This window comes from Lepidochelys kempii, chromosome 7, assembly GCF_965140265.1.
Source record: "Lepidochelys kempii isolate rLepKem1 chromosome 7, rLepKem1.hap2, whole genome shotgun sequence".
NCBI lineage: Eukaryota > Metazoa > Chordata > Testudines > Cheloniidae > Lepidochelys > Lepidochelys kempii.
Window position 1 is genome coordinate 514189 of NC_133262.1, and position 22757 is coordinate 536945.

At 46.6% G+C, this 22757-nt stretch overlaps 1 protein-coding gene across 7 annotated transcripts in view; it reads left to right on the top strand.

Annotated features, from left to right (window-relative positions):
- SETD5 (SET domain containing 5) overlaps positions 1 to 22757 on the top strand; it is a 173443-nt gene that overhangs the window by 91709 nt on the left and 58977 nt on the right. For 5 of the 7 annotated variants that reach the window (XM_073350779.1, XM_073350782.1, XM_073350785.1 and 2 more), the window contains 6 exons: positions 3356 to 3598; positions 16614 to 16762; positions 18888 to 19005; positions 19460 to 19569; positions 19865 to 20114; positions 20330 to 20413. In XM_073350779.1, the coding sequence (XP_073206880.1) occupies positions 3356 to 3598; positions 16614 to 16762; positions 18888 to 19005; positions 19460 to 19569; positions 19865 to 20114; positions 20330 to 20413 (954 nt within the window). The remainder of the gene's footprint in view (positions 1 to 3355; positions 3599 to 16613; positions 16763 to 18887; positions 19006 to 19459; positions 19570 to 19864; positions 20115 to 20329; positions 20414 to 22757) is intronic. The other 2 variants (XM_073350783.1, XM_073350784.1) reach the window with 1 other exon arrangement.

Consider the following 22757-nt stretch of genomic DNA (forward strand, 5'->3'; position numbering starts at 1 on the left):
GTTAAGTTTAAATAATATTGGGGTCCACAACAGAAATGGTCTTGTTCCTCTCCATGCCCCATGAACTGGGATGGATGAATGCAAGTATTCAGGCTTTCTGGGTTGGTAATGGTTGTCTCACAAGTACCATTTCTGGGGAAAGGATTACATTTGGACCAAAGCACTGTCCTAGAAATGTAGCATTTATCCTATCAGATCAGACCAAGGTCCATCTGTGATGTACCAGGGTACAATCTTGACTAATGAGCAGCTATGTCACCCCTGCCCTGCAGCTTTGGGTGCCGTACAATGTCTTGCTGAAGGAGTTCCCACTTGGATTGTTCACAAACAGCCTTTGAGTGTGCAAGCCACACCTTGAGTGTCTGTGCAACTGCAGCCTGCCAGCCACGCTGGGGTTACTCCTAGGTCCACCATGCTTTGTATTTCCTTGACTGTACCTTGACAGTGGGCCCTGTAGGGTCTGCTGGAAAAGGTGGCTGTGGCCCTTCTGTAATGATTTTTTTATGAGTTAGCAAGTGTCTTCCCTGGCTTGTTAGAAAACCCCTCTTTGTGTTCTTGCAGCACAGACAACACCTCTCTTTGACTGTTTCCAGCCACCACACTTGAGACTCGCTCAAAATTTGGTGTACCAGTGCTTAAAGTGTAAGCCTCATTTAAAATAACAAGCTGTGCATAAACTTTGCTTGCTGCGTCACTTTGACATACCAGGGTACAGTCTAGGCTGGAGGCTACGGCAGCAAAGCATTGTAAAGGGCACCCCAGGATAGAGGGCAGGGGTGACACAGCAGCTCATTAGTCTGGATTGTACCCTGGTATGTCTCACCATCCCAGTTCAGTATCTTGGCTCTGATAGTCACCAATATCAGATGGTTCAGAGGAAGTTGCACAAAATCCTGTAGTGGACAGTTATATATGTAACTCAAGCTTCTGAATATTGTTATCCTTTGTTTATCTGATCTAACATAATTGTGAATGTTCTTATTATGCTCTGAGGTTATTCTGTGGTGCCTGTCACTGAAGTATCCGTTCCAAAAACATTTCAGTTCTTTATGAATCCTGCTAAGTTCTTGGCCTCGGTATCTTGTGTCAGAGAGTTCCATAGGTTAATTATGTCATGTAAAAAGAATTTCCCTTTTAAATATATTGCCTTCCAATGTTATTGTTTGGCTCCCTTGCTGTAGTCTTATAGGAGAGGGTAAACAGGAGCACGTAATTACGTTCTCTCTCATTCACTTTTAATAATGCCTTTATCATGGCCTCATTCATTTCCTGTCAAAACTACAATCCCAGTCTTCTCAGTATCATCTTATGCAGAGGTCTTTCCATGCTTCTAGCCACTTTTCATTGCCCGTTCTGCACCCACGTTATTTGTGCTCAGGATTAGAGCCCTCCACTGTGTTGGGTGCTGCACTAACATGTAAAACACAGTCTGGTTTGAGAGAATGCAGCAAATGAGTGTGAAAACCATGGAAGGGAAGGTAGGACAAGGTAACAGTGCTAATATTGTATACTTACATATTTATTTTATAGTTATTTATTAATTACATCATTGTCGCACCTAGAGCCCTTGTCATGGACCAGAACTCCATTGTGCTAGGTGCTGTACAAACAAAGAACAAAAAGACAGTTCCTGCCCCCGAGGAGCTTACAATCTAAGTGTGAAACAAGAAACAGATGTATACAGAGGTGTGGGATCACAGGGAATCTGTGAGAGAGTATTAGTGGTAGGCAGGGGTCTCAGCACACCAGCAGCCTGACTGTTGTCGGGTTCTTCCTAGGCATCCCAGCAAAGGAGCATTTGAAGGAGGATAATGAGGCAGCTTTGTAAGTGTTTATGGTGCGTGCCTTGCAAATGCAGGGTTAGCCTGGGAGAAAGCACGAAGGTGCTTGTTTGTGAAAACTTTACAATTAGGTGATGGAGGCTGGAATCACGGGTCAATTGGAGGCAGGAGTTGGCAGCAAATGAGAAATTATATGTAAAGTGGGGATTGATCCTGAGTGGCCTTGAAAGTGAATACAAGCAACTTACATTTGATTCAGTAGAGAGCATGGAGCTGGTGGAGAGATACCGAGAGACACGATCAAAGTGACAGGCTAGGACAGGGGTGGCCAACCTGAGCCTGAGAAGGAGCCAGAATTTACCAATGTACATTGCCAAAGAGCCACAGTAATACATCAGCAGCCCCCCCATCAGCATTCCCTGAGCGACTTCTGCTCACCGGCCTGCCGATCAGCGCCTCCCCCTCCCTCCCCGCACCTCCTGATCAGCTGTTTTCGTGGCATGCAGGAGGCTCTGGGGGGGAAGGAGAGGAGCGACGGCATGGCAGGTTCAGGGGAGGGGAAGGGGAAGGGGTGGAGTGGGGGCAGGGCCTGTGGCAGAGCCAAGGGTTGAGCAGTGAGCACCCCCCAGCACATTCAAAAGTTGGCACCTGTAGCTCCAGCCCCGGAGTCGGTGCCTGTACAAGGAGCTGCATATTAACTTCTGAAGAGCCTCATGTGGCTCCGGAGCCACAGGTTGGCCACCGCGGGCTGGGAAAATGATCTTAGCAGCAGCATTCTTAATGGATATGAGTGGAGCAAGATTGCATTTGTCAAGATCAGAGGGCAGGATGTTGCAGGAATCAAGACACAGGATGATGAACCCTTGGACAATGGGCACAGCTGTAATGTTCCAAGCCGGAGTGAAGTGTTAGTTAAAAATAACAAAATATAAACAATTTTATTATGTGTCTATTTCTACTATTTAATCCTCCACCTGTTCTGTTATTTCTGCCTTTCCCTTTTTGCAACCTCTACACAAGTGTGCATTTTTACTAGCTTATTGCTACTTTTTATTCTTAAACATTTACCTTTTAGTGTTTTGTCCTTTCTGTTGTTGGGGTTGGGAACTATAGAAGGAATGTTGGGGCGAGAGCAAAATGAGGAGTGGGGAATAAAGGGCTGGAAAGGGAAGAGTAGGCAAGAGGAGCAGGGAAAAAGGAGGAGGTCATGAGGCAAGTGAGAAAAACAGGTCTTGTTTCTCTGTTCCCCATGCCTCTGAGTCTGTCTCCTTTCCATATAGGACAACTCAAGCAGTGTGTCCCTTATGGGTTTCACCCAACGCTAAATTTTCCATGGCTCACTAGTAAGAAGCAGCTCTGTGATAGAGAGTGGAAAATGTAATGGTACCACCTCTTGGATACCCATGTGGTCATCTGAGTATTTGAGTGGGGCCCAGGGCTGGTGTGCAACTCACTTTTCTAGTTCTGGCAACAGAGGAAGAAGACTGGTGAGCTCCAGCACTTCCACCAGAGCTTCTAGGATTGAGTTTTCTCCCAGCAAGTACTATTCATTCACCCTATGTTCTCTGATGCAGAATTCTCCTTCTGAAGCACATGCCCTGGATGAGAACACAGCTGAGGGTTGGGAGAACCGGATACGGCTCTGGACAGATCAGTATGAAGAAGCCTTTACTAACCAGTACAGTGCTGATGTACAGAACCTCCTGGAACAGCATCTAAGTGCCAATAAAGAATTTGTGGGCAAAACTGCTGTGCTGGACACAATCAACAAGACAGAGTTGTCCTGCAATAATACAGTTATTGGGTCCCAGATGCAGGTAAGAACCAGTGTGAATACAGGAGCAGGTGGAGGCCAATCCCTGGGGTCCTAAGTGCAAAGTCTCAGCTGGTGAGCAAGAAGACCATTTCAAGTCCCTGATGCAGATAAAGGCATATCTGTGTATAAGTATTTGCAGTAGAAATAGGGAGATATGCTATTGTTCAAGGCGTTGGTTAAAACCTCATCTGGAAAACTGTGTGCAGTTCGGGTCATCCATGTTCAAGAAAGATGTATTCATACTGGAACAGGTGCAGAGAAGGGCTCCAAGGCCGATCATGGGAATTGAGCTTGTCTTACAAGAGGAGACTAAAAGAGCTTGGCTTGTGTAGCTAGCAAAATGAAGGCTGAGAGGAGATATGACTGGTGTCTATACATACACCTGAGAGGAGATGAGCTATTTAAGCAAAATGAACAATGCTGGCACAAAAACAAATGGGTATAAACTGGCTGTGCATACATTCAGGCTGAAAATTCGAAGAAGGTTTCTAACCATGAGCAGTGAGTTTCTGGAATAGGCTCCCAATAGGATTGGTGCGGGTAAATAACCCAACTAGTTTTAGTTTATGGATATGATTATCTGACGAAGTTGCCTGCAGTATCAAGGGGTTGAATTCAATGACCCTGAAGATCCATTCCAGTCCTGTGTTTCTATATATAGAAGGAAGAGGTTAACATAGTTCATGAGTAAGGCTAAGATTTTGTCATGGATATTATTAGTAAAAGTCATGGACAGGTCACTGGCAATAAGGAAAAATTAATGGAAGTCCATGACCTGTCCCTGACTTTTACTAAAAATATCCCTGAGAAAGTAGAGAACCTAGCTGCGGGATCCCCACACCGCCTTCAGAGGTTTGGCAGCTGCTGGGCCACTCTGGGGGCCCCCACCAGCTGTGGGGGCTCGGAGCTCCAAGGTACCACCCACGGCCGCTGGAAGCTTTGAAGGACCCACAGTGCATGCGGTTGCTCGGAACTCCAGGTGTCCCGCCGCCTGCAGCAGCTAGGAGCTGCAGTGGGGGAGGGGAGCCCTGCCACCCATGGCAGTCAGGAGCTGCAGTGGGGAAGGGGAGCCCTGCCACCCAAGGCAGCTGGGAGCTGTGGGGGGGGGGCAGTTAAGAGCTGCCTGGGGCCCACAGTGGCCAGGAACTCCAGGGGAGCTGGGGTCCCCCCGCTGCAGTTCCTGGTCGACAGGGCTGAATTCACAGAGTTCGCTAGAAGTCATGGATTCTGTGACCTCCATGAAAAAATCGTAGCCTTATTTATGAGACATCAGGCCAAGAGTCCTTACCACTTCTTGCGCACCCTTCCCAACTCTGTTTACAGAAGAATGAGGCCCTTCTCAGGGATAGGTCCAGAAATCTTCCTGACCTAACCAAACCATTGCTGCTACATAAGGGATGTTTTATATCTTCCTGGAATATATTTTCTTTTTTGTGCTAAGGTCCACACATTCATTGCAATGGGTACTTCAGTCTTACAGTTTAGGGGCAGAATCCCTCCTGTCAGTCTCTGGAGCAGGGGTTATTTCCTGCCTCCTGATGTTCCCTCCAGTTTTTTCTGCCTTTACAGCAGCCAGTGGCTCAACCACCCTCCCTGCTGCAAAGCTTTTCTGAGGGAAATTCCAAACTTTGCTTCAAATTTGTAGACTAACAGTTGGACTCAATAATGTCTTGTCTAATTCCCAGTTGTGTCCCAAGGCTGTACTGGATTTTTGAGGAGATTGTCTCTGAGCTCAGGTTTGCTCCTCTCTCTGAAGCAGGATCATAGGGACAAACTCCCCAAAGGAGGATAAAATGAATAATACATTCAGCACCATTTCCCTCCTCAGTTTTAGAGTGCAGCATTGCATATCAGTGCAGAAAGGACCAGGCCATAGATGTGCTGATTCTTGAAGCATGCAGATCTCTCCCACCACCAGGGGAATTCTTCCACTTTAGGAAAGGAAGGTCAGCATTTCACATCCAAGTTAGAGAACCAAATCGTAAACTTTAATTTTTTATTGAAACCAAATAGAGAAGAGACTGTCGGGCAAGAGTGTAATGAGTACTGTAAAATTACCCTTAGGAGGTCTGCATTGCCCTAGACGATCTATAACTATCTGTCCTCATACACACTGGGAAGATATATAAAAGGGGCAGAGGTGTCCTGACAGACCTACAAGACTGAGAAAGTATCAAGTTGTCATCAGCTGCTGCTGCTGTGGGTTGCCATGCCCTGGCTGTTGGGCTGGCGTTCCCAGCTGTGGGTCACCATGCTCAAATATCCAGGTTATTGCTCGAAGTTTCTGCTGCAGGCTGCCATGCCTCTACTCCACCTCCCCCTACCCCCGCCACCCCCCAGCAGATAGCTGTGGAGTGATGAGCGTGACAGCTGCCCAAATGTGGAAGAACTGACAGGCTGTAAGGAGCCTCCACCATTTACTACTTTTGCACTCACGACCACCCACATAGTCTAAAGTTTATAAGGCCAGAAGGTTCCTCAGTATGCACCAGACAAAATTTGTCCCGTTGTCTCTAACAAAGATACGTGTGGCTATTATCCCTGGTGGTCAAGGACTCAGCATTTATAACTGGGGGAGATTTTTACCAGATAATGGCCTCCTCACTGTGCAGGCCCTTCACAAGCAACTGAGTCCAGGCAGTCCTGGCCTCAGCCCCCTCCTTTGAGCATGAAAACTCTCAGGGGGCAGGTCAACAGAAACAAACATGAACTGTCATCTGCCACCTTAAGCACCCTTGTCGCTCTCATCAGGTTGGATAATATTACAAGTGTAGTCTTCTCAACCTAAAAAATTCACATGACTGAAGGGTTTCTCCCTGAAGAGAGAGAACTAGAGACTCAAATCTTTTACATGCAGGTAAATGAGGTCTTGAAGCTGATTTGTTTGAGCATCTCATCCCCAGCTATCTTAGTGATACAATGGGAACTTTATGGAAACCTGAGGCTATTCAGAGTCATCAGAAAAGTTGGCTTTTAATTCTAACTCCTACCAAACACTGGAATAGGAATAGAAAGGAATAGATGTAATATGGCAAGTTGAAGCAATCTGTGAAGTGCAATAGGAGAAAATATCTCTTTGCAAGTGGTAGCTAGAACAAGTACAGGGTCAATAACTGCCCTCAGTTGCCTCAGAGCTATCTGCAGGTCTCCTGACCCTTGTTATTTTGAGTTAGACCCCAGATTGGTGCCTGGCTCTTTGAATTTGAGAACAAAAGGGCTACTAATAACTTTGACTAAATGAAGTCATTGGACATTGTCCAGAGGGGACTGTGCAAGAATGCCTAGATGAACTTTGTCCCATTCACAATCTCAGCAACCCAGGGAAAAGCTGTGACATGAATGAAGGATTCAGAATCATTGGGGTTACAAGTGACCACAGGGGTCAGTCTAATCCCCTGCCAACGTGCAGGATTTGTTGTGTCTAAACCATCCAAGAGAGACGGCTATCCAGCCTCCTTTGGCAAACCTCCAGGGAAGGAGCTTCCACAGCCTCCCTAAGCAGTCTGTTCCCCTGTCCTGAACTGTTCTTACAGTTAGAGGAAGTTTTTCCTCAGATTTAATCTAAATCTGCTATGCTGTGGTTTGAACCCGTTGCCTCTTGTCTTGCCATTGTGAATTTCAGATCAGAGCACTACAACCTGATCCCCATCCGATTTTTAGCCTCAGAAAATCATGAACAAGCAGAGAGAGGCCCTGTCAGAAACATCTGCTTGTTCATGTTCATTCCATACGAAGTGTGTGTGCACACCATGTGCACTGTTGCCGTAGATTTTTCCCTTAGTAGTATCCATTGGGCTGGCTCTATGGCCCTCTGATGCCACAGGTTATGCAGTGGTATAAGGGACGCTGCTGGCCCCTCACCCTCTCGGTTCCTTCTTACAGCCCATGACAGTTGCTGGAACAGCCCTTGTTACTTTGGCAAGGCTTCTTCCTATTGGTTTTCTGAGGTTTTTCTGTGTTCATTGTTATCATAGTGTAGTGTATATGGATTCAAGTAGTTTTAGTGTATATAATTAGTGTAAATAGTTAGTTCCTGTCATAGAGGGACTTTCGCCCCAGGTGCCAGGCATGCCCCTTTCGCTGGTCTTCAAGCCTTTTACCTCCTGTGGCAAGCCTATGCTCCTGAGTGACCTGCACTCCAGCTACTTACAGTGCGTGGGTGCAACTCATGTGAAGAACAAATGCCAGATCTGTCAGGACTTCAGACCCCGCACCAAAAAAGACAGGGACATCAGACTGACAGCTGTCCTCATGCAAGCTACCCTCAGACCTGTCTCAGAGCTGAGCCTGTCCGATTTGACGCCAAGTACTTTGGTGTTAGGGTAAAGCGCTCCTCCAGCATTGAGCTCTTCATGGCACTGTCTCTGGTGCCAAGGAAGTAGTACAAGAAGCAGCATACTGAGAGAGGGCACTCACTCGTGCAGAAGACAGACAAGTGGAGAGAAGGCTGTTTAGTGAGACCTATGCCAGGCCATTCTTTTACCCCTGGACCTGTGTCGGCACTGTCGACTCTGCCGCATTCAGCCTGGTATGGGACCCTCTGCCGACACAAGGAAACCACTGCAGTGCCAGCGGACTGACAATGCTATTGACCCCAGAAGCTTTTCAGGTGGCCAGGGACCTTCTCTTTTTTCCGGTCCTGCCAGCTCCAGTGGGGCACCCACCAGCTCTGGCGTCCGGAAGCAGAAGGGAACAGGGTGCGTCAGGCGCCTTCCCAGCACCACCTAGGGGCAAGCCCCACTTGATTCCAGCATCCCGATCTCTGGCACACCACTGGTTCCCGGAGCCCAAGCACCACATGGAGGCAGAAGTGGGTACTGCTTCACTGTGGCTGCTGAGAGAAGAATCCTCTTCAGAGTCTGAAGGGGAACCTTATGTACTGCCAAAAGCCCACCATCGGTACCCAGCCTACGCTCCACTGAGCTTCAGCGCCAGTCCTCCAGCAGGCACCTAGCCAGCGGGTCACTGGCCTATGCAGTGGCCCTATTGGAACCTCTGGGGGTTTCCCCCGATGCTGGGTCCTTCCTCCCACCAATCCTACTCTGTGGTCTCTGAAAGATGGGCTAACGCTCCTTCCCACTTGGCACCGGACCCCGACTCTGCTACTGACTCCAGTACTGACTTCCAGGAGATGCCTCTAGTGGACATAGTCAAGGCAGAAGAAGAAGGAGGAGCCCCTCCCCTGGTGCAAGCCTTCTCCTTGTCCTACCCAGCTAAGGCTGTCGCGGGTCTCAGTAGCCTGCTTCCATAGGACAATTTCTGGGCCCATCAGGACCTTCTGAAGTGGGTCGCTTCAAACTTGGACTTGGAGATCGAGGAGCTCAAAGAGACATCACAGAGTCTTACTGATATCCTGGCTGCAGCAGCTCCATCCAAGGTGGCCCTGCCCATCAATGAGATGGTGATGGGACCAGTCAAGGCCCTGGGGCAAACTCCTTCTTCTTTGGCCCCTACTTCAAAGAGGGCAGAAAAGAATTCTGTGCCGGCAGGCAAGTTTGAATACCTGCACTCGCTTTGCTGGGGAAATATGATATTAATCTGTGGGACTCCCTGAATAAATTCAAAGACTCCCTGCCCCAAAAGTCAAGACAGGAGTTTGCAGCCTCCTAGAAGAGGGTTAGAACATGGCCAGGACCTTTCTCGAGGCGGCTCTGCATGCTGCCAACTCTGCAGCCTAGATAGTGGCCTCTGTGGTCACCATGAGGTGCTGTTCCTGGCTCCAGTCCTCTGGCCTTCCCAGTGAGGTCCAACAGTCCATCCAGGACCTTCCCTTCGAAGGCTCCTCTCTTTTCTCAGAGCAGATGGACACAAGACTTCATGGGCTGAAGGGCTCAGGGGCCACTCTATGATCTTTAGGTCTGTACGCTCCGTCTGCTTCCAGAAAGCACTTCAGGCCTCAGCAGCATCCTTGGTTCTTGGCACCTCCAAGATAGGAGCCCTACAAAAGAAAAAGAAGGAGTTATAAACAGCGCCAACCATTTCTGCCCACTTCAGCCTCCCAGTCGGGTCTCAAAGATACTCTGGTCGGCCCAAGCAGGCCTTTTGAAGGTGTGTCCAATGGCGCTGTACCAGTCACCGTATCGGATCTGCCTCCCCTTTTATTTTTTGATTGTCTGTCACTCTTCAGCCTGGCATGGTCATTCACACCATTGGTCCTGAACACAGTGACAGCTGGTTATACCCTGCAGTTTCTGCCTCCCCTCGCCCCATACCTCTTCAGGGACCCTTTTCATGATCAACTCCTCCTCTCGGAGGTGTAATCCCCCCTACTTATGGGGGCCATGGAGGAAGTTCCTCAAGACTAGAGAGGGAAGAGGTTCTACTCCTGGTATTTCCTAATGCCAAAGGGGGCCTCCAGCATATCATGGACCTATGTCGCCTCAGCAGATCTCCGGAAATTGAGGTTCCACATGGTCTTCCTGGCCTCCATCATTCCTTCCCTGGATCCGGGGGACTGGTACGCCGCCCTCAACTTAAAGGACGCGTACTTTCACATTTCTATCTCCCGTGGCCACAGAAGATTTTTCAGGTTTACAGTGTGTCAACGCCGCTACCACTGCTTATCGGCAGCCCTGCGTGTTTTCACAACGTGTACGGTGGTTGTTGCAGCCTTCCTCAGGTAGCGAGGCATACGAGTCTACCTGTACCTCTGTGACTGGCAGATCAAAAGTCAGTCGCAGGCTCAAGTACAGAATAGCATCAGCACAGTCCAAGCCACCTTCTGCGCACTGGGCCTGCTGATAAACGAGCAGAAGTCAACTCTTGTCCCAGGGTTCAGAGAATGGAATTTATTTGGGCTGTGGTCAACTTGACCCAAGCAAGGACATTCCTGCTGGAGGCCTTTTTCCAGACCATGATGGACCTGATATCCAATAACATGGCCCACCCAATCACAACAGCTCGGGTGTGCCTCAAGCTTCTAGGTCACATGGCGGCTTGTACTTACATGGTTCAATATGCAAGGCTGCGCCTCGGGCCCCTCCAAATGTGGCTAGCGTCAATTTACTCCCTGAGAAGACACAACTTGGACTCAGTGTTTACGATCCCTCCCCTGGTTCTCACCACCCTGAACTGGTGGAAAGACCCAAGATAGGTAATAATGGGGGTGCCCTTTGTTAACCCACAACCATCAGTATCCTTAATTTTGGATGTGTCAAACATAGCATGGGGAGCCCACCTTAACAACTTCGGATCTTGGATCCTCTGGTCCCAGGAAGGAACTCTCCTGCACATAAACATCAGCAGTTCAGAGCGGTGTACTTAGCATGCCAGATGTTCCTTCCCCAGGTCTCAGGCAAGGTGGTACAAGTCCTGACAGACAATACAGCAGCCAGGTTCTATGTCAATAAGCAAGGATGGACTCGATCCTCAGCCCTGTATCAGAAGACTGGCCATCTATGGGACTTCTGTGCGAGACGCTCCATTCATCTCCAGGTGTCACATCGCCTGGGAGCCTGGAACATATTGGCAGATAACCAAATTCATTTTCCAAAGGTGGGGGCCTCCCCAGGTGGATCTGTTCACCATCAGGCAGAACAGAAAATGCTGTTGTTTTTGTTCGCTGCAGGGCACAGCCCAGGCTCCCTCTCTGGTGCCTTTCTGCTCTTGTGGGCAGACCACCTACTGTACACCCCGGCCCGCCCGCCCGCCCCAATCCCCTTAATGCACACAGTTCTTCTAAAAATCAAGCGGGACAAGGCATGAATTATCCTCATAGCACCAGTGTGGCCATGCCAGCATTGGTTCAGCATGCTCCTGGACCTCTCAGTGGCAGCTCCGCTCTCACTCCCAGTCCGACCGCACCCAATTTCTCAAGACCACAGCTGGTTACTTCACCTGAATCTCACCTACTTGCACCTAACTGCATGGATGCTGCATGGCTGAACCCTGAAGAGCAGGTTTGCTCAGAACAGGATCGGCACGTACCTCTCCCCACCCCTATGGGAGATCAGTGTTCTCCCATGAAATAACAGTTCTCAAGGGCTTGGAAAAACTGTATCCTCAGGTTCACAAATCGACCCTCCCCCACAGGGGATTTCAACTTGTTCCTGTCGAAACGCATCCTCTCCCCACCCCTCTTTGAGTCATTAGCATAGCGATCCCTGCTACTTCGCTCTTGGAAGGTCGCCTTCCTGGTGGTGATAATCTCAGCCAGAAGGGTCTCTGAGGTCAAGGCCCTTTTGTCAGAACCACCTTACATGGTGTTCAAGGACAAGGTTCAACTGAGCCCCCCCGTCTGGCCTTCCTCTCAAAGGTGGTGTCACAATTCATTAATAACTAGATCATATGCCTACCTGTCTTCTTCCCAAAACCTCTCAAGAACTCTGAGGAATGATGGCTTCATTCATTGGACATTAGGCAGGCCTTCACTTTTTATATTGAGAGAACTAAACCCTTCTGCAAATCCATGCAACTCTTTGTGGCAATAGCAGAAAGGATGAGAGGGCTAACCGCGTCAACCCAAAGGATCTCGTCCTGGATAACCGCCTGTATTTGGTCTTGTTTCGAGCAGGCGAACGTTTTATTTTTAGCCATAGTAACCGCTCATTCCACAAGAGCCTGAGCTTCGTCAGCGGTGTTCCTTGCACAGGTCCCAAACCAGGGCATCTACAGAGCCGCAACCTGGTCTTCAGTGCATATCTTTGCATCTCACTGTGCCATCACCCAACAGGCCCAAGGCAATGCCAGTTTGGAAAGCAGTGTTGCAGTCAACATGTCCATTAACTCTGAGCCCACCTCCTGGGGTTCTGCTTGTGAGTCACCTAGCATGGAATGGACTTGAAGAAAAAATGGTTACTAACTTTCTGTAACTGTTATTCTTTGAGATGTTGCTCATGTCCATTCCATGGCCTCTCTGTCAGAGTTACCGGTAAGAAGGAACTGACAAGGCGTGGAGCCAGCAGCACCCTTATACTGGCACATACGTGTGCAGCTCCAGAGGGCGCTACAGTCAGCCCAGCAAATACCCCTAAGGGAACATTCTCTGGCAATCATTCGCATGGCGCATGCACACCTATCGTGGAACGGACATGAGCAGCACATCTCGAAGAACAGTTATGGAAGGTCATTAACAGTTTTTTCCTAAAGAAAGCTTGTCTTCAAAGCATTGTACTCCCACTTAACCATGTTCTGATCATTCCTGTGTTTTGTAGATGAGTGGCAGCCTCTTTCCTTTCCCTTCCCAACTTTGATCTTTACTATTTGATCTTCTATGTGCTCCCAGAGTGTCTCTCTAAGGATCATGGTAGCAATAATGTTGGCTTTACGGAAGAAGAGTCACTTATCTGTTCTTAGACAATATTTCTAATAAGAGTCTGTACAGAAAAAGTGGAGGAAACACAGAGATATGGTTTCTAGAGTATCTTGAATCAAGGACAGATTCATGGTGCCAGCAAAGTCTATCATAGGCCTGGACTGAGGATGAATACTATCTGGAACAAAGTCTCAGATCAGAAAAAACATTGACATAAGATGAAGATGACCGTAATGGAAAACAAAAAGTATCACAAACAAAAATCCAGTTCTTACAAGACACTGTTTGGAATTTTGATCTCATACACAGGCATGCTTCAATGATCAGGGGTTTGTGAGAGATCTCTCCACTAATTCCTGGTATCCCCTCTGCTTCTCACCCTCTTCTGTGCATTGGCAGAGATCTAGTTCCAGTTGCACACTTTTCACTTCCACAACTGGTGAGTGCAGAATATCAATTTTGTTTAAAGTGATCTTCCAAATTCAGCTCAGGGAATAAATATCAGAAAGAGAATACAGCATCCACCAGCCGGAACACAATGATTCTTTCTTTTTGTTTTTTCCGTGGAAAATGGAGCTGTTTTGGTTCAATAATCAATGTGTCTGGTAGGATTTTCGTAATAACAAAACACAATCAGCCCTACCACAGAGAGAAATTCTCCTGTCCTTGGCAGAGCACAGTTTCCTATCTGTATGTGCACTGTCCATTAAAGGATTAGCAGAGTGGCTCCTACACCTGGAAATACCTTGTTCATCTTTTTTTGTATCTGGAAACAATAAAGTACCCTGCGGGGTCTCAATGTAATAGGACCTGGAATGTGAGGAAGTGAATGACACTTCAGAAGCTGGGTAAGTTCCCTCCAGTATGTCTTCCCACCTTTTCCATTGCTCCCGGGATAGGAAGGAGAGAGCAGCAGTAATGCTGTTTATCTTTCCGGCTGTAGAAGCTATGGCTCTCAGGCCTCATTAACCTAGTATTGGCACTTGGGATGCCTCTCTCATAGAGGAGGTCTGCTATTGAATCATAGAATCATAGAATATCAGGGTTGGAAGGGACCTCAGGAGGTCATCTAGTCCAACCCCCTGCTCAAAAGCAGGACCAATCCCCAATTAAATCATCCCAGCCAGGGCTTTGTCAAGCCTGACCTTAAAAACTTCTAAGGAAGGAGATTCCACCACCTCCCTAGGCAACGCATTCCAGTGTTTCACCACCCTCCTAGTGAAAAAGTTTTTCCTAATATCCAACCTAAACCTCCCCCTCTGCAACTTGAGACCATGACTCCTTGTCCTGTCCTCTTCTACCACTGAGAATAGTCTAGAACCATCCTCTCTGGAACCACCTCTCAGGTAGTTGAAAGCAGCTATCAAATCCCCCCTCATTCTTCTCTTCTGCAGACTAAACAATCCCAGTTCCCTCAGCCTCTCCTCATAAGTCATGTGTTCCAGGCCCCTAATCATTTTTGTTGCCCTTCGCTGGACTCTTTCCAATTTATCCACATCCTTCTTGTAGTGTGGGGCCCAAAACTGGACACAGTACTCCAGATGAGGCCTCACCAATGTCGAATAGACGGGGACGATCACGTCCCTCGATCTGCTCGCTATACCCCTACTTATACATCCCAAAATGCCATTGGCCTTCTTGGCAACAAGGGCACACTGCTGACTCATATCCAGCTTCTCGTCCACTGTCACCCCTAGGTCCTTTTCCGCAGAACTGCTGCCTAGCCATTCGGTCCCTAGTCTATAGCTGTGCATTGGGTTCTTCCATCCTAAGTGCAGGACCCTGCACTTATCCTTATTGAACCTCATCAGATTTCTTTTGGCCCAATCCTCCAATTTTGTCTAGGTCCCTCTGTATCCTATCCCTGCCCTCCAGCGTATCTACCACTCCTCCCAGTTTAGTATCATCCGCAAATTTGCTGAGAGTGCAAGCCACACCATCCTCCAGATCATTTATGAAGATATTGAACAAAACCGGCCCCAGGACCGACCCCTGGGGCACTCCACTTGACACCGGCTGCCAACTAGACATGGAGCCATTGGTCACTACCCGTTGAGCCCGACAATCTAGCCAACTTTCTACCCACCTTATAGTGCATTCATCCAGCCCGTACTACTTTAACTTGCTGACAAGAATACTGTGGGAGACCGTGTCCAAAGCTTTGCTAAAGTCAAGAAACAATACATCCACTGCTTTCCCTTCATCCACAGAACCAGTAATCTCATCATAGAAGGCGATTAGATATTGAAAGCAGTTTTCTACCCGGAACCAGACTGGTTTAAAATAAATACTTGGATGAAGTGATTATTGCTTTCATGGACCACAAGAGAGAACTTGTTCTACTGGCTGGTGCAAAGTCCATAGTTTTAACTCCATGTTAAACTAATGAAGCATAGACTTGAAATCCTCCAGAGGGTTTTATTATGGGTGTATAAGAGTGTCCAAACAAAAAGTACAAATCTCTGTAGTGTAGTGTTCTCAACGTGTTTAAAAAAAAGAAAGGAAGAAAGTTTTGTACAAATTTCAACATTAAACCTTTGGGCATCAATCTTATTCCAACCCTGCAAAGTCCTAGAGCCACAACCTTGAAATCTCATTTTGCTCCTTACAGTCCAGATTGAACCACTGCAGGAAATGTTGTTACACTTCATATCTATCAGAATAGGCCTTCTGATAGTTGCTGTCTCCAATCAGAAGTGTGAGGTTTTTCTTTTGTTTTTTAAGTTTGGAGCTTTCTCCATTGGGACCCAGTGTCGTACTTTGAATTCAAATAGGCAGTTCTCACAATTGTCATAGCATTCGTTTCCTACGTGAAGTCAAGAAATGTTCTTCCTTCAGTTAAGCATTTCAGCCCTTAGGAGCACTGACAGTCTCAGGGCAGAGTAGTCACGTATTGAGATTTGCTACACAGATATCGGGTAAGTTCACCAAGTTTGTATATTGGTCATCCAGTCTTAGCCGATGCAGTTTTGGGGGGGCGGGGCCAGAAGTCTTCTCCATGAATTGGTGTCCAGGGGGAGATGGAGGAGTTATGTATAATCTACCACATTTTGCGTGTCCACATTTAAAGGATGATCCTGCTTCCCACCCTGGAGACACACTGTTTTGACAATCCCACTGTAACAGCTCTGTGGACCTTAGCATGAAGAATAGGAAAGTTTATCCATGCTTACCTGAAAATTTGCTTTCTTCAAATATTAAGGTCCTCAGATCCTGGAGACAAATGGGTCATCCAGAATAGAGAAGGAAATTGACATCCAAGGATTTGGGGTTGTTGTCATTAGGAAGAATTTACCATGCTCAGCAGTGAGAGAAATTGTGCTTTTTCCTCAATTTGTAATTTAGGAAAGTAGTTTTGAATTATCCTGGCTGTGGAAATTATCTTAACTAGAGGGAAGGAATTTAAGGAGGTGGGGCATTCTCCTACTGCCAGTGATTGACAGGTCTGGTTCTGCCCCCAAGCTGCAATCAAGCTGAAGTACCAATTCTAATGGATCTGTTGATCTTACTACTCAAAGAAAGGACATTTTTGGTTAAGCACAGATGAATTTTCCTATTCCTATGAATAAACATTATTTCCAAGTTATTGCCTGTTGCCCAAATGTCTGTCTTGGAGTGAGTGGTGTCATGAGCTGGTCAGAATTCCCAGGTCCTGTTACTAGAAGCCAGTTTGTTCATATGTAAATCATAGGATAAAATCTACAGGGTTGTTGCCTGAGGTTCTGTTTTGAGTTCTCAAATTTTGTTCTGGTTTCCATTGCAGTTGCAACTGGGAAGAGTGACTCGGGTTCAGAAGCACCGGAAGATCTTGAGGGCAGCAAGAGACTTGGCATTAGATACCCTTATAATTGAATATCGAGGAAAAGTTATGTTACGGCAGCAATTTGAGGTCAATGGGCATTTCTTCAAAAAGTAAGAGTGCTATTCAATGACCAGTGTGAGAGCACAGGGGCATGGAGTGATTGAGGACCGCTGTGGGGGAACCCCACGCTGCCAGAGACCCTGCCACAAGGGGTCATGCAATTGTGCCAGGCACAGAAAAGTAAAAAAGATATAAAACAGCCCAGATTAAGTTGAAGGAGATTCCCCCAACTGAGCCATTCTATTTAGGTGACACATCTGAGGAGCTGTCCCAGATTGAGGTGTCAGTAGAGGTGGTTTTGGAACAAACTGATACATTTAAACAGTAATAAGTCGGGACCAGATTGTATTCACCCAAGAGTTCTGATGGAACTCAAATGTGAAATTACAGAACTGCTAACTATGGTATGTAACTTATTGCTTAAATCAGCCTCTGTACCAGATAACTGGTGAATAGCTAATGTGACACCGATTTTTAATAAAGGCTCCAGATGCCATCCTGGCAGTTACAGGCCAGTCAGCCTAACTTCAGTACCGGACAGACTGGTTGCAAATATAGTAAAGAACAGAATTATCAGAGACACAGGTGAACACGATATGTTGGAGAAGAGTCAACCCAGATTTTGTAAAGGGAAATCGTGCCTCACCAATCTTATTAGAATTATTTGAGGTGTGAACAAATGTGGACATGAGTGATCCAGTGGATATAGTGCACTTGAATTTTCAGAAAGCCTTTGACAAAGTCCCTCACCAAAAGCTCTTAAGCAAAGTAAGGAGTCATGGGATGAGGGTCCTCTCATAAATCAGTAACTAGTTACGAGATAGGAAACAAAGGGTAGGAATTAATGATCAGTTTTCACAGTGGAGAGAGGTAAGTAGCGGGGTCCCCCAGTGATCTGTACTGGTACCAGTGTTGTTCAACCAATTCATAAATGATCTGGAAAAAGGGGTAAGCAGTGAGGTGGCAAAGTTTGCAGATGATACAAAATTACTCAAGATAGTTAGGTCTAAGGCAGACTGTGAAGTGTTACAAAGTGATCTCAAAACTGGATGACTGGGTAACAAAATGGCAGATGAAATTCAATGTTGATAAATTCAAAGTAGTGCACATTGGGAACATAATCCCAACTATACATACAAAATGATGGGGTCTGAATTAGCTGTTACCACTCGAGAGAGACCTTGGCATCATGATGGATAGTTCTCTGAAAACATCCAGTCAATGTGCAGCAGCAGTCAAAAAAGCTAACAACATTAGAAACCTTTAGGAAAGGAATAGGTAATAGCACAGAAAATATAATTCCACTATATAAATTCATGGTACGCCCACACCTTGAATACTTGTGCAGTTATGGTTGCCCCATATAAAAAAAAATATATTCGAATTAGGAAAGTACAGATGGGGAGGCAAGAAATGAGTGGGGGATGGAGCAGCTTCCATATGAGGAGATTAAAGAGGCTTGGACTGTTCAGCTTGGGAAAGAGGAGACTAAGGGGGGATACGACAGAGGTCTATAAAATCATGAGTGGTGTGGAGAACGTGAATAAGGAAATGTCATTGACCCCCTCACATAGTGCACAAGCCAGTGATCACCCGAGTCCATTAATATGCAGCAAGTTTAAAACCAATATAAGGAAGTACTTCTGCACACAGTGCACAGTCATCTTGTGGCACTCGTTGCCAGGGGATGTTGTGAATGCCAAAAGTATAAAAAAAAACTTTGATAAGTTCATGGAGGATAGATTCATCAATGCCAATTAGCCAAGATGATCAGGAACCAAAGCCCATGGTCTGGGTGTCCCATAACTACTGAGTGCCAGAAGTTGGAAATGGACAACAGTGGATAGATCACTCGATAAATTGCCCTGTTCTGCTCACTCCCTCTGAAGCATCTGGCACTGGCCTCTGCCAGAAGACAGGATACTGGGCTAGATGAACCATTGGTCTTACTCAATATGGCCATTCTTATATTCTTATGTGTTTTTCCATTTATGGAATAAAAATCTCTTTTTTGGGTAGATCTGTTGTATTATGAGTTAGGAGCTGCATGAACTCCCTGAGTGAAAGAAGCAAAGGAAGAGCTGCTTCCCATCTTCCTGTTCAGTAAGGAGTGGCTGTTATACTGGTGGTGGGAATTGAGTCTGGGGGGATTACAAGAGTTTGTTACTTCCCTAGGCCATACCCCTTTGTGCTGTTCTACTCTAACTTCAACGGTGTTGAGATGTGTGTGGATGCCCGCACCTTTGGCAACGACGCCAGGTTCATCAGGCGTTCCTGTACACCGAATGCAGAGGTAAACTTCCTGCTCCTCCGTCAGTGAAAACACAGGCCAGCAGTGCACAGGTGTTAGTGTAGCCCCTTTCATGAGCATTCAAGCCCTGAATAAAATGAAGTGGCCACAAGTAATGTCAGTGAAGGGAAGAGAGAGAGTTTGATAATCCATCAGAGGGCTGTACAGATTTTTCCCATTTGGCTGCCTGTAGGCTGAAGATGGAGGAACAGGGAGGGAAGAGGTTGGGGAGCACAAGCCTTTCTCCCGAAGGCCTAAGAGAGCTAGAGAAGGGAAGACTCGTAGGTTTCCTCTGGTCAGGGCACAGGAGTGGTCCAGGATAGGACAAAGTAATGGATGGGGAAGGGCAGCAAAGCAGGCTTTTTTCTAAGGATAGTTGAGAGGGTAATTTTAGCGTGCCATGCAGAAACTCCCATCTCTCTTGGGGTGTCAGTTTCTGTCTGTTTTGTTTGTGAAGGTCCGTCATGTGATTGCTGATGGGATGATCCACCTGTGTATCTATGCACTCACCACCATTGCCAAGGACACAGAGGTCACCATTGCCTTTGACTATGAGTACAGCATCTGGTGAGTCCGTCATCTCACCAGCCTGCGCTGGTCTCCTGGCACAGACATCCTCCTCCTCCTCCTCCTCCAGCCCCTTCCTCTTTTCTTACATTTTGCTCCATCATCTGCTGAATTGTATTTTCATGTATTCTATTCTGCCCAGTTCTACTGGCCTCTTCTCTGATAGAGGCTGGAAGGTAGCAGGCTCTCCTTGCTTTGGCACCTGGTGAGATCTATAGTAGCAGATGCATTTAATGTCTCTGTAGGAGGGCTGAGAAATGAGGAGTGACACAGATATGTTTGTGTTTTGGACCAGCAACTATAAAGTGGATTGTGCATGTCACAAGGGGAACAGGAATTGCCCTGTACAGAAACGGAACCCAAATGCTGCAGAACACCTACCTCCACCTGTTCTAGGCACACTGATGATTGGGGCAGAAACTAGGCGTCGGAAAGCCCGTAGGAAGGAACTAGAATTGGAACAGCAGGGCATTGCATCAGATGAGAACAGCAACCAGCAGGCAGAGGAGGTTCCAGAGGGACCTGCTGCAGCCAGTGACAATGAGGTAAAATTTGACACTTTATAATGTCAGGTGTCTGATCATTCACTGTGGAGGACTTTGGTCCTACAGGGTACTGGTATCTCCAGAACTGCCACAGCTCTTTCTTAAGCCTCACCCTAGTGAGATAGCAAAACTAATCCTAGTAATTTTTCAGTTGCTCCATATTTTCATTTTGCAATGGTGACTCCTCTGAGTCCTGGCTTCTCTCTGCTCTTCAGGCTGCAGATAAAGAAGAGAAGCAAGAGGAGGGGGAAAGAGAGGAGGCTGTGGATGAGCAGGGAGCCCTGGCTCACAGCAGACGGGTGAGTACCTCTTCTACTCTGATCTGTAGTTTTGTTTTTCGTGGCAGGTGTATAGGATGGAGCAGGTCACGCAGGGCCAATTGGTTGTTTCTCTTGTTTAGTGACATGATTCCAAATGTTCAGAAACCACTGACTTGTCAGGAAGGGTGAACCAGGCAGATTTCACATCCCACGATGTCTGTACACTGCTGGTTAGGCTCCAATAAGTTAGAGATGGAGAAAATCTAGTAACTACCATTTGCTTTGTGGGACTGTCTCACAGCCTACAACATCCAATTGGTAAGAATGTTTTTTCTTTCTTGGTTTCATTCAGTTAGTCCTAGCTCCTTTCTTGGTCACTAAATAATTTCTCCTTACTCCCTGGTGTCCAAACACTTCAAAGTAAATATTGTTAGGTTACTATCATGTCCCTATGCCTCCTCCTTCCCTCCCTCCTTTGTAGCCTAGCCAAGCTTATATATACTTAGCTGTTTTAATCTTTCATCACACCTATATATCAATCCCTCCAGGTCCCTGATCATTTTGCTTTTTTCTGAATTCCCTCCAACTTTTTTGCAAGGTTGCTAGCTAATGCCCTAGGAGGCATGTCTTCCCTGTATCTTTTATTAGTGATCCTTGTTTTGCACACACACGGTTGTAAAAGTCCTCCTTAGTCCACTTAGATTTTTGGCAACACACAGTCCTTTTGCTCTTTTTCTTCCCTTTTCCTTGCAACCCTAGCTACTATGGTTTTCTGGTGTGGTTACTTGCTGTTTATCCTCAGATCTTTGAGGAGACCCTTAAACTAACACTACAATCCTTGATTTTTTCCCAAGGATTTATAGTCTATTGTGCCTTCTTTATAGCATCTGGGTTGGTTTTCTGGGTGGTAGTTTTCTGTATAACTAAGAACTAGGTTTTTTTAATGTATGTACTTCAAGAGGATGTTTATCCTGAGATGTGTCCTTGACATTAATTGAAAGTGCAATGAAAATAACAGCAGTGCATACTCCATCCACCAACCAGCACATATATCACAGTTCAAAATCACCCACTTTTCGTGTTCCCCCGAAATGCTTTAGCCCTCTCTGAAATGCCTGCTTCCACAGATTGGGTTTGTTTCCAGTGGTATCCTGCATGGATCAGTTCTGATCCCTACTCTTAGTAACATTTTTATCAGTGACTTGGAAGAAAACATAAAATCATCATTGGTCAAGTTTTCAAATGACACAGGAGTTGGGATAGTGGTAAATAATGAAGAGGATAGATCACTGACTCAGGGTGATCTGGGTCACTTTGTAAATGGAGTGCACGCAAACACTGTGTGTTGTAATTCAGCTAAATGTAAAAGCATACCTCTAGAAATAAAGAATATAGGTCATATTCACAGGATCAAAACTAAGGTTGAGTTTCCTAGGGGATTCAAGCAGATGAGGGAGAAAAGGCAAGACGAGGCTGAAGGGAAATGTCGAGACTCGCAGGTGCAAGAACTGTTAGGGTAGACTGCTGGGTGAGGAAAATGGCCAGCAGAAACGTGACTACAAGAACCGGCAGAGGAAAAGACCAGCTAGTGAGGGAGAAATAGAGCTCAGGAATATGTTTGCTGAGTTGGAAAATGAAAAAGAGATGCATCAGGCGTAACAGAAGGTGGGAGGGCAAGGAAAAAGAGAAGAGCGGCTATTCCTGTAAGAAGAGGGAAAGAGTCAATGGAGATAGCCAGAGTTTGGAGCCCCAGGAGGATACAGGATGACTCACGGAAGATTACAAAAGAGAACAATAGGCAAGAGAACTTGCAGTCAGAAAAAACAGGAAGAAGGCTGGAGAATCACACCACCACCAGGAAGAGGCAGGTCTATGTGATTGGTGACTCCCGACTAAGAAAAACAGACAGGCCTGTCATCAGAGCTGATCCGGAAAGCAGAGGGGTGTGCGGTCTGCCGGGAGCTCAGATACAGGATATGGAACTGAGGCTGAAGAGGATCCTAATGGGATCAAGAAAGAATCCACTGATTGTCCTTCACATGGGAACAAACAATACTGCTAGAACATATCAAAGGAGATTTTGCCAGGCTGGGGAAGACACTTACTTAAAGAAATGGAGGCTCAGGTGACCTTCAGTGGGATTCTGCCTCTCTCTAGAGGAGGGAGAACCAAGGCAAGACAAGATTATGATGATCAACAGATGGCTCAGGCAGTGGTACTATAGTAAGGGCTTTGGGATGTTCGTCCAGTGGGAGGCATTCATGGACAGAAGACTTCAGTGGATGGACTCTCCCTGAGTAGGGAGGGAAATGGACTTTTGAGGTGGCGGTTGGCCCAACTAATTAAAAGAGTTTTAAACAAGGAGCTCCAGGGAGACAATTGG